Below are 14,474 nucleotides of genomic sequence, written 5' to 3'. Positions count from 1 at the left end.
GCTAAGTGTCTTCTGTAGACAAGCCCACAGAGATGTGAAAAAGGCAAAAGCAATTTCCTCATATTTCTGAGGTAAGGCCCATATTATTACTTTCTTCACACTCAAGCCCAAATTTGTCTCTTAATAACATGGAATCAGCCCCCATTAAAATCAGTAAGGGTTGCACCTATAGAAAGCAGAGAAAATTCGCTTTTTTTTAACTGGGGAAAACTTCTACTGAAATTGAGCAAACTGAACAGAGTAAGCCACCCACAATAAAACTCTTGTAGGGATCAAATTAACTCAGCAATGAATTCCAATTCTTTGAGTGCTCTTCTCAGCTGTTAACTTTCCTTAGTTCTATAAAAGCAAGACAGAGGAACAGCAAGACACAAACATGCTTCCCCTTTAGAAGGAAGAAAGATGTGAGAAGCCACACGGAGGGATGTTGTAGTGCCTCCCAGCTCTTAGCCTGGGCCACTGCAGGCATGTGAGTGCATTTCCAGAATCAAAACTGAATTGTCTGTTCACTTGCTTATTGATTCAATTTATGCAGCTTAGACTAACCTGCGAAGATTGAAATGATTCAGCCTTGGGCTTCTTGACTTTGTATTTGGCCCTTGGGTTTGGAAGGCAAATGAAAGCAGAACTAAGTTTAGAGTCCTTTTGTTCCAAAAAGCATGAAGCTGTATGGTCAGACAGAGAACTCAAAAACTGGAAGCTGGGGACAGGACCCCACAGATACTACATACTTCTTTAGGCAGGAGTAAGCACCACCTCTTCAACCTGCCAGAAGGACTCAGGGAAAGGCCTTGAAAACAGGTACTCCTGTTTTTTAAGACCACATAACTTTTATAAATCATTCATTTTCATTCCCATTTGTGCAGAGTAGATGTTAGGGACAGAGCTAGTTAATTTTTTGAGGAAGGAGAGACTTTGGTTAGTGGAATCAGATGAAGACCTGGCAAATTTCTGAGGTTATTCCTGTACCTGACTGAGAAAGTTTCCATAGATTTCTCCCCCCCGCGCACTTATTTTTAGCTCAGTGACAATAACTATTGATATCAAGGCACCTTTGGGTATGCACATCTAAAATAAATTGACTCTCTGCGATCTCTTATCTTTTTTATATGTTACCAATTGTGATCACTGCTACATTCTTTAAGAAGTTGCGACAGCTGGTTAGCAAATATTTATGAAAAGGTCAAGACACCTCTTTAACTACTATAGAACAGTGTCAAGGGAGGTGGGATTGCTAAACCTGAAATTATCCAACCTCCCATCCAGGCCCAGTGATCCAATATGCATAAGCCAAGATGCTAGTGCTAACCTTGTCTCTACTGGTAAGCTTCAGAACAAGTGTCCGCTGCCAGTCCAGCTCCACTGGGAATAGGAGCAGGGGGGAGTCCTACTTTTAAGAGTCAGGTAGAAGCAGGCAGTGTGATTTTAGGTTGGATTGTTTGCCCCACTTATGGGTACAGAAGGGCTACATTGAGCACAAGCAAATATTTAAGCTGCAATTCTTCCTAAAGTACTTTAAAGGTAGTATTTCCTTCTTATTTTCCCTTTTTCTTGACTTACCTTCTTTAGTTTTAAATGCCTTATAAGGATAAACCTTAAGCACGAGCCTTGAGCATAATACTTAACAAGGATTTTCTCTCATGTGTATTGGAATCTATGGCTGCTTACAGATGTGAACCCCCTTCCTCGGCACTTTACTTCCAGCTTGGTGTGCCCTCATGCCGAGCGCAGCACATGTCCAGAACAGGCATTATGTTAGTTTGACCTGGCTTGCCCAACATCTGTATAGCTCCTGTGCTTCAGCAGGGCTTTTGGCACTTTTATCTAATAAGTGATTGAATCAGTTTTAGATAAAAGCGCCAAAAAGCCCTGCTGAAGTGCCCGATCTATACAGATGCTGGGGAGCTGGGTCAAACTAATGCACTTCCTTTTCCGGTAAAGCGCTGTTTTGTTTTGTTTTTTCATGTCTCTCAGCACTGACTATTATCTAATTTAGCTGACCTGTTCTTAGACTTGGGATTAGACTAGAGCAGTGTTTCCCAAACTTTTGATACCTGGGGCACACTTTTTATCTGTATTCAATCTGGCAGAACTTTTCCATCCAAAAAAGTGTGTGTATGGTATATCTATATCACTATATGGATATATATAGATATAGATGTGTTGTATATGTTTTGGAATATATAGGAATGTGTTATATGTTTTGAAATATAGAAATATATCTATATGCATTTCAAAACATATAGTACAATCCATTTCCCTGCCAGAAAAAAATCAAATTGCTACTGAGATTTACTGTTTAAAAAATGACACTGAATATAACTTTCTTTAAGCCAAGGATTAATCTCTATACTAGTGGTTCTCAACCTTTTAAGCCTCAAGCCACCCCTCCATAACTTTTCTGAAATTCATGGCACCCCAGCTGAAAATCAGATACAGATCTAAATTCAGAATATATGTATATGAAGGAGGGTCTTCAGGTTAAAAAAGCTGAGAATCACTGACCTGGTTGGTGACACTTAAGGGCATGGTGGGGACAGGACCTCAACCTCCTGCACCTGCTCTTTCCATCTCTCCTCTCCTGACCCCTGGTCTGTACCTTAGGGAGCAAGGGCAAACCCCGCTGATGAGGCTGCTCCTGCAGGGTCTCACATGCTAGTGACCACCCCTGCAGCCCCTTCTGCTGGCCCTGGGGACATAGAAGGAATAGAGGGGATGAGCTGGTTTGAAAAGTGTGCAGCTCTGTCAGTGCATCCACCCTCTTGCAGCACAGTATGCTAGTGAGTGAGTAGTGAGTGAGTGCAAGAGGAAGCAGGGGGAGGCAGCACAGGGACTGCCTGTGGGCAAGGAGGGTGAGGGAAGGCAAAAACATCAGTGACAGTTCCCAGAGAAGCAGTTGCAGGTGCTGAAGTAGCTGGGACAAGCACAGGGGGCTGGAGAGAGGAGGAGATCATTTGCTTCCTTACACAAGGGGATCTTGCAGCACACTTCCATTGCTCTCATGACACACTAGTGTACTGCACCACACTTTCGGAGTATCAGTGGGGTAAAGTCCATCTATTACAAGTTTTATCTACCATTGGAAATGGGAAATGACAACAGATTCTCTGATTTCTGTTATTACTTTTATAACAACTAAGGCTACATACACATTCATACTTTTAGCAATATTCATTTAATCTTTTCTTGCCTGAATAATAACAATTGATGTAACAAGAAAAATACTCTCAAGGCCATAGACAGATGATATATTTGAAGCACTACAAAAGTTGGGTGGACAGATGTGCACACCCCCTGTGGTGCTATAAAAATGGAGAAAGCACTATAAAAAGGGAAGCACTACAAAAATGACCCTCATTGAACCAGGAACTTCTCTGTAGTTCTGCATTTTGTAGCAACATTTAACTTCTGTACAGTTACATGCAGCACTATAGTGGGTGTCTTGGTCCCCCCAGCGCTTTGTTCTCTCCCTCCCCTTTTAAGTGGAATGGTGGGACAGAGAGAAGGCTTGAGAGTCATTGAAGGCTGCCTGGGTGTCCAGTGCTCCATGACAGCTTGTTGTCAAAGGAAGGGGAAGCAGAGTTGCAGGGCTGAGCAAGCATCCCATAGCCATGTGGCTGGATAGCATGTCCCAGAACGCTTTCATGATGAGGTTGCAGTGTTCCAGACAGGGGAGCCTCTGCAAATCCATTCACACCTGGCACTACTACATTTCTGAAGTGCTTAAAAGTGCTATGGCACTTGTAGCAATAAATGAACAGCTGCCCACAGCCCTTAGCATAGGCTTTCATGAAAGACTGCCCAGTCCTTCAGCTGGTTCCTAGTAAGATTCCAGTAGCTCCCTTCCCGGCAACTGGAATGAGACAGCTTAGCTTCTCATTGGCTGCATCTACATGAGATGCTGACTGAACAGTTGTTACTGTGCAGTCATTTAGTACTTGTATAAAAAAGTATTAAATGACTGTGGAGTAACTGGAGTTACTGACATGTAATGCTACTGAGTAGGAGTAATGAGCTACTGCGCAGTCAGCATCTCGTGTAGATGGGGCCATTATGCATCATACCTAGGGCTCTCTGCAATCTTAAGTATCAGTCTGTGGCTATTAGATGTAATCCTCAAGTGAAGAGATACCACATAAAATTTTCAAGCCCTGCTTAGCTCTGTTTGCAAGTGACATAGTTTGAATCAGGGATGAACTTTTCTGGCCTTCTCCATAACTGAAATTAGAACTGAAAGAGCTCTAGCAGGTTATAAAACATGCCTCCTGCCAGTGAAGCCTGGTCCCTACAGTATAAACTGTGTAATCTCATTTGAAATGTTTCAAGCAGTCAGGACCATCAGATGACTGTGATGCAGATACTGCTGCCAGCTGGGGGGAGTATCAAAGACATTCTGTAGAAAAAGACGAATCTCACACCAAAACAAAGATCTTTAGAACAGGGTATGGAAACCCATGGTACAGCCGGTCAGCACTGTGGAAGGAGCAGAGGCTGCACCGTTAGCGGTCGTCAGTCTTCAGACATAGTTTCGTTAAAGCAGCCGCCACTTCTAAAAGGTTGTTGATTCCACTAGATGCCATTCCTTCAATCAATGGTAGAACCCCCATTGCTATCACAGATAGGATCAAGCAGAAAATATCACCTTTATAATGAACTAAACTTTTTATTATTACTACACCTGATTGAACCTTTTTACTCTGAGGGAGGGTTGCAGAGGGAAGGAAAACGACCTTTTAGCTAAATCAATGTTTAGTGAAAAAATAAGAAGTACAATATTAAAAAAGTTAACACTAAATTCTAAAATTTAATTACAAGTTTATATAAAATATATTTGTCAAGAAGGGCCATTTACCAAATCATTTCAATGTCATTTTAAAAAACTATCCATGGTTAAAAAAACCTGACACACACTTTTTAATTGCTCTGCTATGAACTCTTCAAAACAAAAACAAAATTTACCAGCTCTAGCTATTAAAAGGGCTTTTTTTATTTTGTTGGCATCTCATTCTCTTATTTAGCTTTGCTACATGGGCAACTATTTCTATCCATTTTTATTTCTTTCATCATTTTCCTTCTTCTGTATTTTCTTCTTTTACCGTCTTTGTATGTCTTCTATTCTTTCCTCCAAAAGCAGTTCCCCTTTCCCATTCCGGACTTCAGTCCCAACCTCTACATTATTCCATCTGCTACAATGATCGTTAATTAAATAATAAATGACAGCAGTCAGACTGAAGAATCATTGTATCCACAATGGTCCAGGAAATGTAGAAAACTAAAGAGTTTTTGATATCTTTTATTAGACTAGCTGTATAGTTGGGAGAGCTGTTGGACATGCTTTTGGTTATCAAGTTGCTCATCCTCAGGTCACCACAAGCTTGTTCAACAGCTCTCCCTACTATACAGTTGGTCCAATAGAAGATTTCGCCTAGTTAATGATGACATTTTAAAGAATCATGGTTAGTCTTTACATGTATCAGCACCTCACTGAGTTTAGTGGGACTGATAGGTCATCCTCTATGAATCACCTGACTGAATTGTTCTTTCAGGCCATCTACAAACTCAGGAAAACAATACCATTTGGTTATGCTCTGTTCGAATTATGAAGGTACTTTACACAAGCATACTAGAAGCTTTCTATTCTTAAAGGAAGAAAAAGAAAACAAAGGTCTCGTCTACATTATGCAGTTCTGGTGGCAAAGCTTCATGGTCACACTCTGTTGATAATACAGCTCTGCTGGCAAAACCCCTGGTGTGGCTTTCTGAAACAGAACTTGTATATCCAGCCACACAAAAGGTCCTTCCTCCAGCTGAGCAACATTCACACCAGTGGCCCTGGCCTGCCATGGTAGTTAAAGCAGCAGCAGGAACCCCTGCAGTGGCAACACAGTCTAAATTTAGACTCTTTGGAAACCTGCATATTTGTCATATAGGACACATCAGTATGATGGATTAGTAACATTAAATGGAGCTGGACAACACTGCTTGAGGCTTGTCTTAAAACTGGAGAGCAATGCTCCCACAAACAGTGCTCATGTCACGTTGTACAGGTAAAAGGTAATCCAATACACTGTCTACTACACTAAAGGCACGTATCTGTAAGAGCAAAAATAAAAGATTTTTTTTGTAGTAGTTGCATAGTTCTACTATAATGTTCCCATAATGCCTTCTTGTAAAGAGCATTAAACCCTAGTGCAAACACCCAGAACAATACTGTGAAATTGAGAAACGAGCCTACCAACATGGCTGCCCAGCTTTACTGAAACCATATGCCAGTGTAAACCTGCCACAATTTTAATCCAGGTTTGTGATAAATACATGCAACCAGATCCTCAAAGGAAACAGATTCCCTCCTCCTAACTTTGCTTTGCAAGGAACATCTTTTTCTCATAGGCTGCTGTTGCCAGTGGAATAGCTTTCTCATTTTTCTTTTATGTAGTTCAGACAATGAAAGATTTTTTTTCTTGTATTCATTTGACCTCTACTTGTTGGCTCTTTACAAAAATCCAGATATTAAGTCAATAGCCTAAACATTGTCTTTATACAGGCTTAGAAACAGCAAAAGTGCCTCCCCTGCCCAAATTAAATAATCAGAACTAGAAGAAACCTGCTCTTAAATAAGGACTTTCTTGCTGCAGAAAACTATAGTACATCCTCCATGCTTTGTACCTGTAGCTGGAATTGTTGTGCAACTGCATAATTGTATAACTGAGCACAATAATTTTTAGCTGCTACGTTGCCATAGCAACATGCTATAATGAGTGTGTCGCTACAGCAACATAGCTGCAGCATCATGGTTTGTGACCCCCGATGCTATGTCGCCATAGTGCATTGGTCCAGCAATGTAGCATTACATGTAGACGCTCCCATTGTTCGTTTTTAAGCTTCATTTACTATACTACTGTGCTTTTACTCCTAGGCTTGAGTCAGTATAGTAACTTGTAACTGTTGCTATTGTATGGTCCTATTGTAACTACTGTTACTGTATGTTGTTCTCTTAAGCTTAATTTAATACAATGCTGAATCTTTACTCTTAAGTTTGATACAGCAAGTGGTAACTGCTGGCACTGTATAACAAACTGATCTCTTAAGTTTTACTGTATTTAATATCTCTTACTGTTGGTATGGTTTTACACATTGCATCATGTTTTAGCATATGGAATTCACAAGAGACAGCATCTTCACTTATCTGAAGGAATTCAGCTATCCAAATGGGTTCATTCCAAAAGGGATACAGAAAACTGAGGATGTACCATATCAGTTAGCAACCAGTGAGTGTATATACATGTGCACTTTACTGTGGAGCTGACTAATTACTTCTGCAGCAAAGCATCACCCTCTACATGTGTGCCTGTATTAGGGAATAGTAAGTTAATTAACGCTGCTGTAGGATACTAGTGTCCTGGACAAGTATTATCCTACAGCGGAGTAGTTCCATGCACTGCAATGCACATGTAGACAGTGACTGGGGCTGGCTGGAGCATGAGGGTGCTACAAGCAGGGGGCTGACCAATGGCTAGCCCCACATTGTAGCACCCTTGTGCCCCAGCCAGCCCCTGCACAGCACATTAAGTAGGGGCAGAGCAGCTCCAGGCTGGCAGGATGACCCCCCAGGCTCCCTGCCAATCCAGGGCTGCTTCACCCCAGCTCACCGAGCTGAGGTCCTGGATGCACATGTAAAAGTTGTGCCTGGGGGAAATAAACTCTGATACAAACTATGCCAGAGTTTATTAATACATGCTAACTGCACGTGTAGATGTGCCTAGTATGTAGCATCTTATATTTTAGGCTGGACATAAGGAAGAACTTCTTTACTGTCCGAGCCCCCAAGGTTTGGAATAGACTGCTGCCGGAGGTGGTTCAAGCATCTACTTTGAATGCCTTCAAGACACATTTGGATGTTTATCTTGCTGGGATCCTATGATCCCTGCTGACTTCCTGCCCCTGGGGCAGGGGGCTGGATTCGATGATCTTTCAAGGTCCCTTCTAGCCATAGTGTCTATGAATCTATGAATTTGCTATCTGATAGAGTAGGCTCTGAGAAAGCTTAAAAGCTTTGAAAAGTTAGAATTTATAATTTGCCTTATTTAAAAAAAAATCAAATCTATTTGGGTATAATTTAAAAATAAACAGCCAATCAAGTTCTGCATCTGAATTCAATGGTAGGTGCACAACTGGGAATACTATCAGTTGTATCTATAAGATGAAAGAAAATCTAAACATTTGGCTACTCAAATTATGGCAATCCTCCATTAGGCCTCTCAGTTTCCATTAAAATTAAAGGAAAACTAGCCTTTTGAACATTTCCACAGAAACAGATGTCCATTAATAGATCAAGCCCTGAGTTTTTCAGTTCAGGGAGATACATGAGTAAGAGGTTAGAGAGATACGTACATGTTCAGGGCATGCAGCTAGGGTGTGGGAAGCTGAGGGTCAAATCCCTACTCTATCTGACTCTGGGAAGAGTTCTCTGCTTACTCTGAAACTTCATAAAACATTCAAACAGCCATAGCTAATACTTCTATGAGAAACATCTGTTACCTGTGATACAGCTCTATTGTGCTAGGCAGTACCCAGTTTAATTAGCAGTTTCTTGCTTGAAAAGTGTACTTACCCATGATTCCAGTCTGGTGGACACCATAGAGAGACAAGCCTGTTGTAGCAGCATTCCAGACCGTTCCAATGACAGCGTACAAAAGGATGGTGCCAAGGTTTCCAAAAAATAACCTGTTTGGCATGAAGTAGCCAGCATCAAGGACAATGGGTGGCAGTAGATAGAAGAAAAATACATTTGGTGTCAAGGTGAAGGAGGCAATGTGGTCTGCTGCCCATACAATCCCACCCAGGAAGAGGCCGAGGACAATCAGCAGAGCGCTCTCAGGAACCACATGAGTGACTTTGTGGGATAAATGGAAAACTGCAAGGAAAGAAAAAAAATTCAGAAAATAAAAGTGCAAAAATGATTTAACTAAGAGGATAGCTCACCCCCATGGGAGTTCTGCTACTGTGGGCTGAGTTAAATCTTCAGGACTTGTCTCTATAGCAGGGGCAGGCAATTATTTCGGGCACAGGGCTGCTTACTGAGTTTTGGCAAGCCATCAAGGGCCGCATGACAGGCAGCCAGGGGCAGCTAAATATTAATTTTCTAAATTTTTAGGGGCGCCGCAGGCCGGATAGAATGGCTTGGCTGGCTGAATTTTGCCCACCCTTATTCTATAGTATCAAAGTCATATTGCTCCCAAAGCATAGTAGGTACATAGCTGACACTTAGAACAAGAGGACTTACACAGCTTATAGTCATATACTAAATGTAAATATGTGATAAGTGAATACAGTTGCGTTTTAAATCAACTTTATTAGGTTCACTTATATAGTAATGAAGCAGACAAGGTCTATGAAGAGTATAGACTGAGATAATGGATGCCTGTAGACATGCTGTGGGGCTGCTCTGATGCACTGTAATTGCAGCATGTCAGAGCAGACTCAATTAATTGAGTTTACTGGAGCGTGGTAATTACGCCAGCCTCCGTGTCTTGTGTATTACCATCCCCGCATTTCAAAACAGTGGCCAAGGCACTGGAACTAAAGCTCGTTGAACTAAAGCTTTAGTTCCAGTGTCCCCACAGCCATTTTGAAATGTGGGGACACTAACTAATACATGAAGCATTGTGGTGATTTAATTAGAGTGGTTCTTGGAGCTGCTCTAATTAAAGTACCTCCTGCTCACAGCACACGTAAAAGTGTCCACATATCCTGATTCCCTTTGCTTCCTTGAAGTACTTCCTGGTTGCCTGCTGACTTGCATGGTGGTGATGATGAATGTGTGTATACATGTGGCGATTTCTCTGACAGCTAGCTGTTCTTTTTAGTAAGATGATCTGAATGTTTGGATTGTTTTGTTTTTAACATTTGTATGAAACTAATTTTGCTGGAATTAGGCAAGAAGAGATCATTGACAAGTGAAACAGTCTCTTGCGTTTATTCCTAGACCTTAAGGGAGAGCAAGAAAAGAGAAATCATTCCATAAAAACAGCAGTTCATGGTGGGGTGTGGTATGTATGCTACATATCTTCATGAACAGGTGCTACCAACTGAACCACAAAATAAACTGATGGAATTCAAGAAAATCTACCCACAGCTATTTTGTTGACACATTTTCCTTATTGATGCATTTCCCCGATATGTCACAAAAATGCTCTACAAGTATTTAGTGCAAAATTAGCCATCACAGAAATACTTAGTTGCACAGATGTATATCTATGTTACATCAATCATTATAAATATTAGTGTACCTATACAGCATTTAATTTTTTTATAGGAGTGGCTTAATAAGAGTGCAGAGACAGTGCAAAAAACTAATTTTAAAACAGGGCTTGATAAGCTTCTGTACAATGTACTCATGTTTAGTGGATAAGCACATAATTCACTTAACTGCATAACATAACACCAGTCCTTATTTTTTTGTAACAAACTCCAGTTACCTGCAAATTGGTTAAGTGCATGATTGGCTTAAGTATATAGGAAACCTTTAGCCTCACCATCTACTTGGTAACCTAATTATGCTCTGGTATGGAGACATTCACACATGCAAAGCTTGGGCTGGTCTTGTACTTAGTAGGCACATCTACACGTGCATAATAATGCACATGAATAAACTGCGGAGCCTAGTGCTCCAGAGTTTATTGCTCCCAGGTGCACTGTTTACATGTGCACCCTGGGATTGTAGCAGGGAGCCTAGGGTGTCAGCCTGCCAGCCTGGGGCTGGTTCCCCCAGCTCAAAATGCTATGGAGGGTCTGGCTGTGGCAAGAGGGTGCTTTAGAGGAGGGCCAGCCAGCAGGCAGCCCCTGCAATGAAGCACTTTCATGCCTCACCCAGCCGGGGCATTGTCTATATAAGCACTGTTTCAGAGTAAAAAACTCTACAGCAGGATAGTACTTGCAAGTCCTATCCTGCTGTGGAGTTAATTAGTATACTCCAGCCTAATAGGGGCACTCACGTAGACCTGCAATGTTTACCGCAAAGATACTTAGTCTACCGTGGAGTAAATATTGTATGTAGATGCACCTAATGGGCACGTCTACACTTGGCCGTACAGTGCCATTGTTACTGCACCATCGTTTAGTACTTCCTTTTCAAAGTATTAAATGACAGCGCAGTAACAGCTCATACTGCACGGTGCCAGTTGTGTACAGATATTTTTAGCTGCTATGTCACCGGAGCAGCACACTATAATGCGGGAGTGTGTTGCTACAGCGATGTACCTGCAGCATCACAGTTTTTGCCTGTCAACACTATGTTGCTGTAGTGTGTTGCTAAAGTGACATAGTGTCATGTATAGACTCGCCCAGTGAGTATTATTTAAACTGAGTTCAGGTAAGTGCATATGCCTGGTAAACCTTTTTTCAGTTCGGAGGCTATGCACTTTTATGAAATACACCCTAATTGAATGATGCCTATGATAGTGAAGAGCTAGAGTCAAACTTCAGGAAGTTCCTTCCAGATCTTTGTCCTATAAATTTTCCTTGAAGGATTGCCATTTACTCAGTGAACTTGTCCCCACTCACTGGGACCTTTGACCTGAATGGTAACAGTAGCTTTATCCATTCTTCCATTAGTGAAGTTTGGCAGATATTAATAATAATTCTCTGAAGTTAAACTTTCTTTTATACCGATTCTATCAAAAAATGGTAATCCAGGCTGTTTTGACAAGTGCAATAATTTAAGGAGATGGACAATGTGTGGCATAAGTCATAGGGGAAAAAACTGACCAGAAGGAGGGAGAAAGTTAAAAAGTTCAGGATAAAATCTGGAAGAGAGAAAGGTGAGGAGGCAGAGAAAAGCCAGGCAGGTTGTTTTGAATGGCAGGAACACAAACAATAGCCAGATTGTGAGGAAAGAAAAAATAGAGAGAAGATGGGAGTCAAATAAGGAAAGAGAGAGGTGGCTAGCCATATTAGTCTGAAATCAGGCAGAAGGCAGGGTACAGATGCACTTTAGAGACTAACTAAATCAGAGATGCAAAAGCTTTTATGAGCTGGAGCTCACTTAATCAGATCTTGATGAAGATACGGAAAGCATATGGAAAAGAGCAGAATGAGAGCAAGCCCCTGAGGTATAATAAACAGGGAGGCAAGAGAGGAGTTTGGCAAAGGAGACCTGCTGAATGGATCTCATCAATTTCACATTGCCAAAAAGGTTCATCCAGGCTGCTACAATCTGGATTTGCATCATCTCTCTCAAGGCCCTGACTACTTATGAGCCTGACCCATTTTGTAAAAACTTGAACTCACTGAAAAGCTGAATTTCCCTGCACACTGAAGTTCAGTCACAACCATTGAGCTTAATGGTTTTAATAAAGCAATTTGCTCAAAACTGAGCCCAACTTTGCTTAAAACTTGTTCAAATAACAAATGGTTAGGACCCCATGTTTTAATATTTATCTGAAAAATCATCATCCATCAGCATGCTGGGATATAAGGCCAGAACACACTAAATAAATACCATAACTATTTCTTGTAACATGCTGTGCTTTCCCTAGAAGCTTTTTTAAAAACTGCTGATCCTGGTTAAATGTTTATTAAACTAGTTATTAGTTACAGACTGTTTAATATTTAAAGAAACTGAGTCTTCTCTTTCCTCAATCCCACTTCAAGGCTTATCTATGCCTTGGAAACTTCTACCTTGATACTTAAGAAAATTTCCGATCCATATTGCTAGTTAGTATAGGATAGCCAGTGGCATTTTTTCCCATTGAGTTGCCTAAGACATACCAAAGCAAGAAATAACAACAGCAATCTGCCCAAGCCAATGTTACCACCAAACTTCATACTGCTATAAATGCACCCTTTCTAGAGTACTAATGGATACCATGCAATTTCCAGTGAAAGCCACATGACCAGAATAGACCATGATACAACAGTCCACTCCAGCCACTATGAATGAGACAAAACCAGATTACAACTGGATTAAGGAAAAGGAAGCAAACTACATTGCATAAATGTGTCCTATAAACATTTTTAAACAGTCAAGTTTCTAAAGCATCAGGGTCATCAATTTAACAGATAGGCAGCACCATCTACAACAAAAGCATAAAAAAATTCAGAGTCAAATGTCTTTTGCTTCTAATAGCTCGTTGGACTAATATTATTTAGGCACATCAGTTTCTGTAGCTAATGGCTACAGGAGTGATGTGGCTAGCATCACCTTTGGTCATGTTTGATTCCCGTATCAGGTGACCATTTAGAGTTGGGTGGACTGGGCACAGTTGTTGGCATGAATTTAAGAATGAAGCTTCAAACATACGCCTTTTAAAGGAACTCTTCCATCACTATGAAACCTCTTGCTCAACTGAATGGAAAAGTAAAAAACCTATTGCTGGGTGCTACAAGAACCAGCTTTTTTTCCCCTGTAGTACCCCAGAGACTATCTGGCATCTTGAGCAGCCATTATTTTGTGTTTACAAGCAAAGAAGTAAGGGTGTTTTTGGCAATATATTTTATTGGACCAACTGAACAGTTGGAAGAGATGTTAGATGAGCGTGTTCAGGTGTAAACTGCCCTTCCTCAGGTCTAAGAAAGAAGTAGAAACAGCCTAAATTAGATACCAGATGAAACAATTCCTTTTCAAGCATTCCACTTTTCAAAGGTCTTTTCTGGTAGTCATTCTCTCCATTCCTTACCTCTCTAGTCAGTAAATTATCAACTGATTTATCACCTTCCAGAAAAGGGATTGCTGCTTTATCCCTCAGAATGAATTTTGCTGAGCTAGGCTTCTTTAAGTCAGTTTTCTTTGTTGCTGTTTGCAGAGACAGATATGGCTGAAAAAAGCCCCAAGATAAAAGTGAGGAACAAGGATTCTCAAGACATAAAAAAAGACAATATTATGAAGTAGATACTTGAACTTATGCAAAAAAGGCACTATTTCATTGAACCGGAACATTGAATCAGAACATCTATAACTGAGGGTTTGTTATCCCAGTGAATATTTGGGAGTCAAACTGTTTCTGGGATAGACATTATTCCCTCTTGAAAAACTCCAGTATATTCTTTTGGGTACACTGATACACTGACCTAACAGGAACTGGGCTCACTGACATCTCGGCTTTGTAACCCCCACAGAAGCATAAAAGAGCGGTTGGAGAGATATCTTACTCTCCATTCAATTTCTGCAGCGGCTTCCACCATCACCAGGCCAGACTTACTCCACAGGGACCCATGCAGATTAACTTCCATAAGAAGATAAGGCTCAGGATGAGTGATGGGGTCAAGACCTCTATGAACTTGGCAATGTGCAGGAGATATCATGAGCACTGCAATACGACGAAATGTTTTTTAAATACGATGCAACTGGAACTTAGAGCAGCTATGTTCACTGTTTCAATTCACTTGCTAAATCAGATGCTTTTCACCATGGGTAGAGGTGTCTGACACTGCCTCTTAGACTGACTGAGAGCCATACACTATGGCTAGGGGCCATA

General features: G+C 41.0%; 1 protein-coding gene across 1 annotated transcript in view; it reads right to left on the bottom strand.

The window, feature by feature from the left end:
* SLC9A3 (solute carrier family 9 member A3) overlaps positions 1-8,832 on the bottom strand; it is a 53,498-nt gene extending 44,666 nt beyond the window's left edge. Inside the window, exon 1 of the mRNA XM_019509144.1 lies at positions 8,612-8,832. Coding sequence (XP_019364689.1) covers positions 8,612-8,735 — 124 coding nt within the window. The 5' untranslated portion in view covers positions 8,736-8,832. The remainder of the gene's footprint in view (positions 1-8,611) is intronic.
* Between the last annotated feature and the right edge of the window lie 5,642 nt (positions 8,833-14,474).

Source organism: Gavialis gangeticus, unplaced genomic scaffold, assembly GCF_001723915.1.
Source record: "Gavialis gangeticus isolate Ggan-Ray unplaced genomic scaffold, GavGan_comp1, whole genome shotgun sequence".
NCBI lineage: Eukaryota > Metazoa > Chordata > Crocodylia > Gavialidae > Gavialis > Gavialis gangeticus.
The sequence above is the reverse complement of the archived record's forward strand: the minus strand, read 5'-3'. Positions and strand labels throughout refer to the sequence as shown.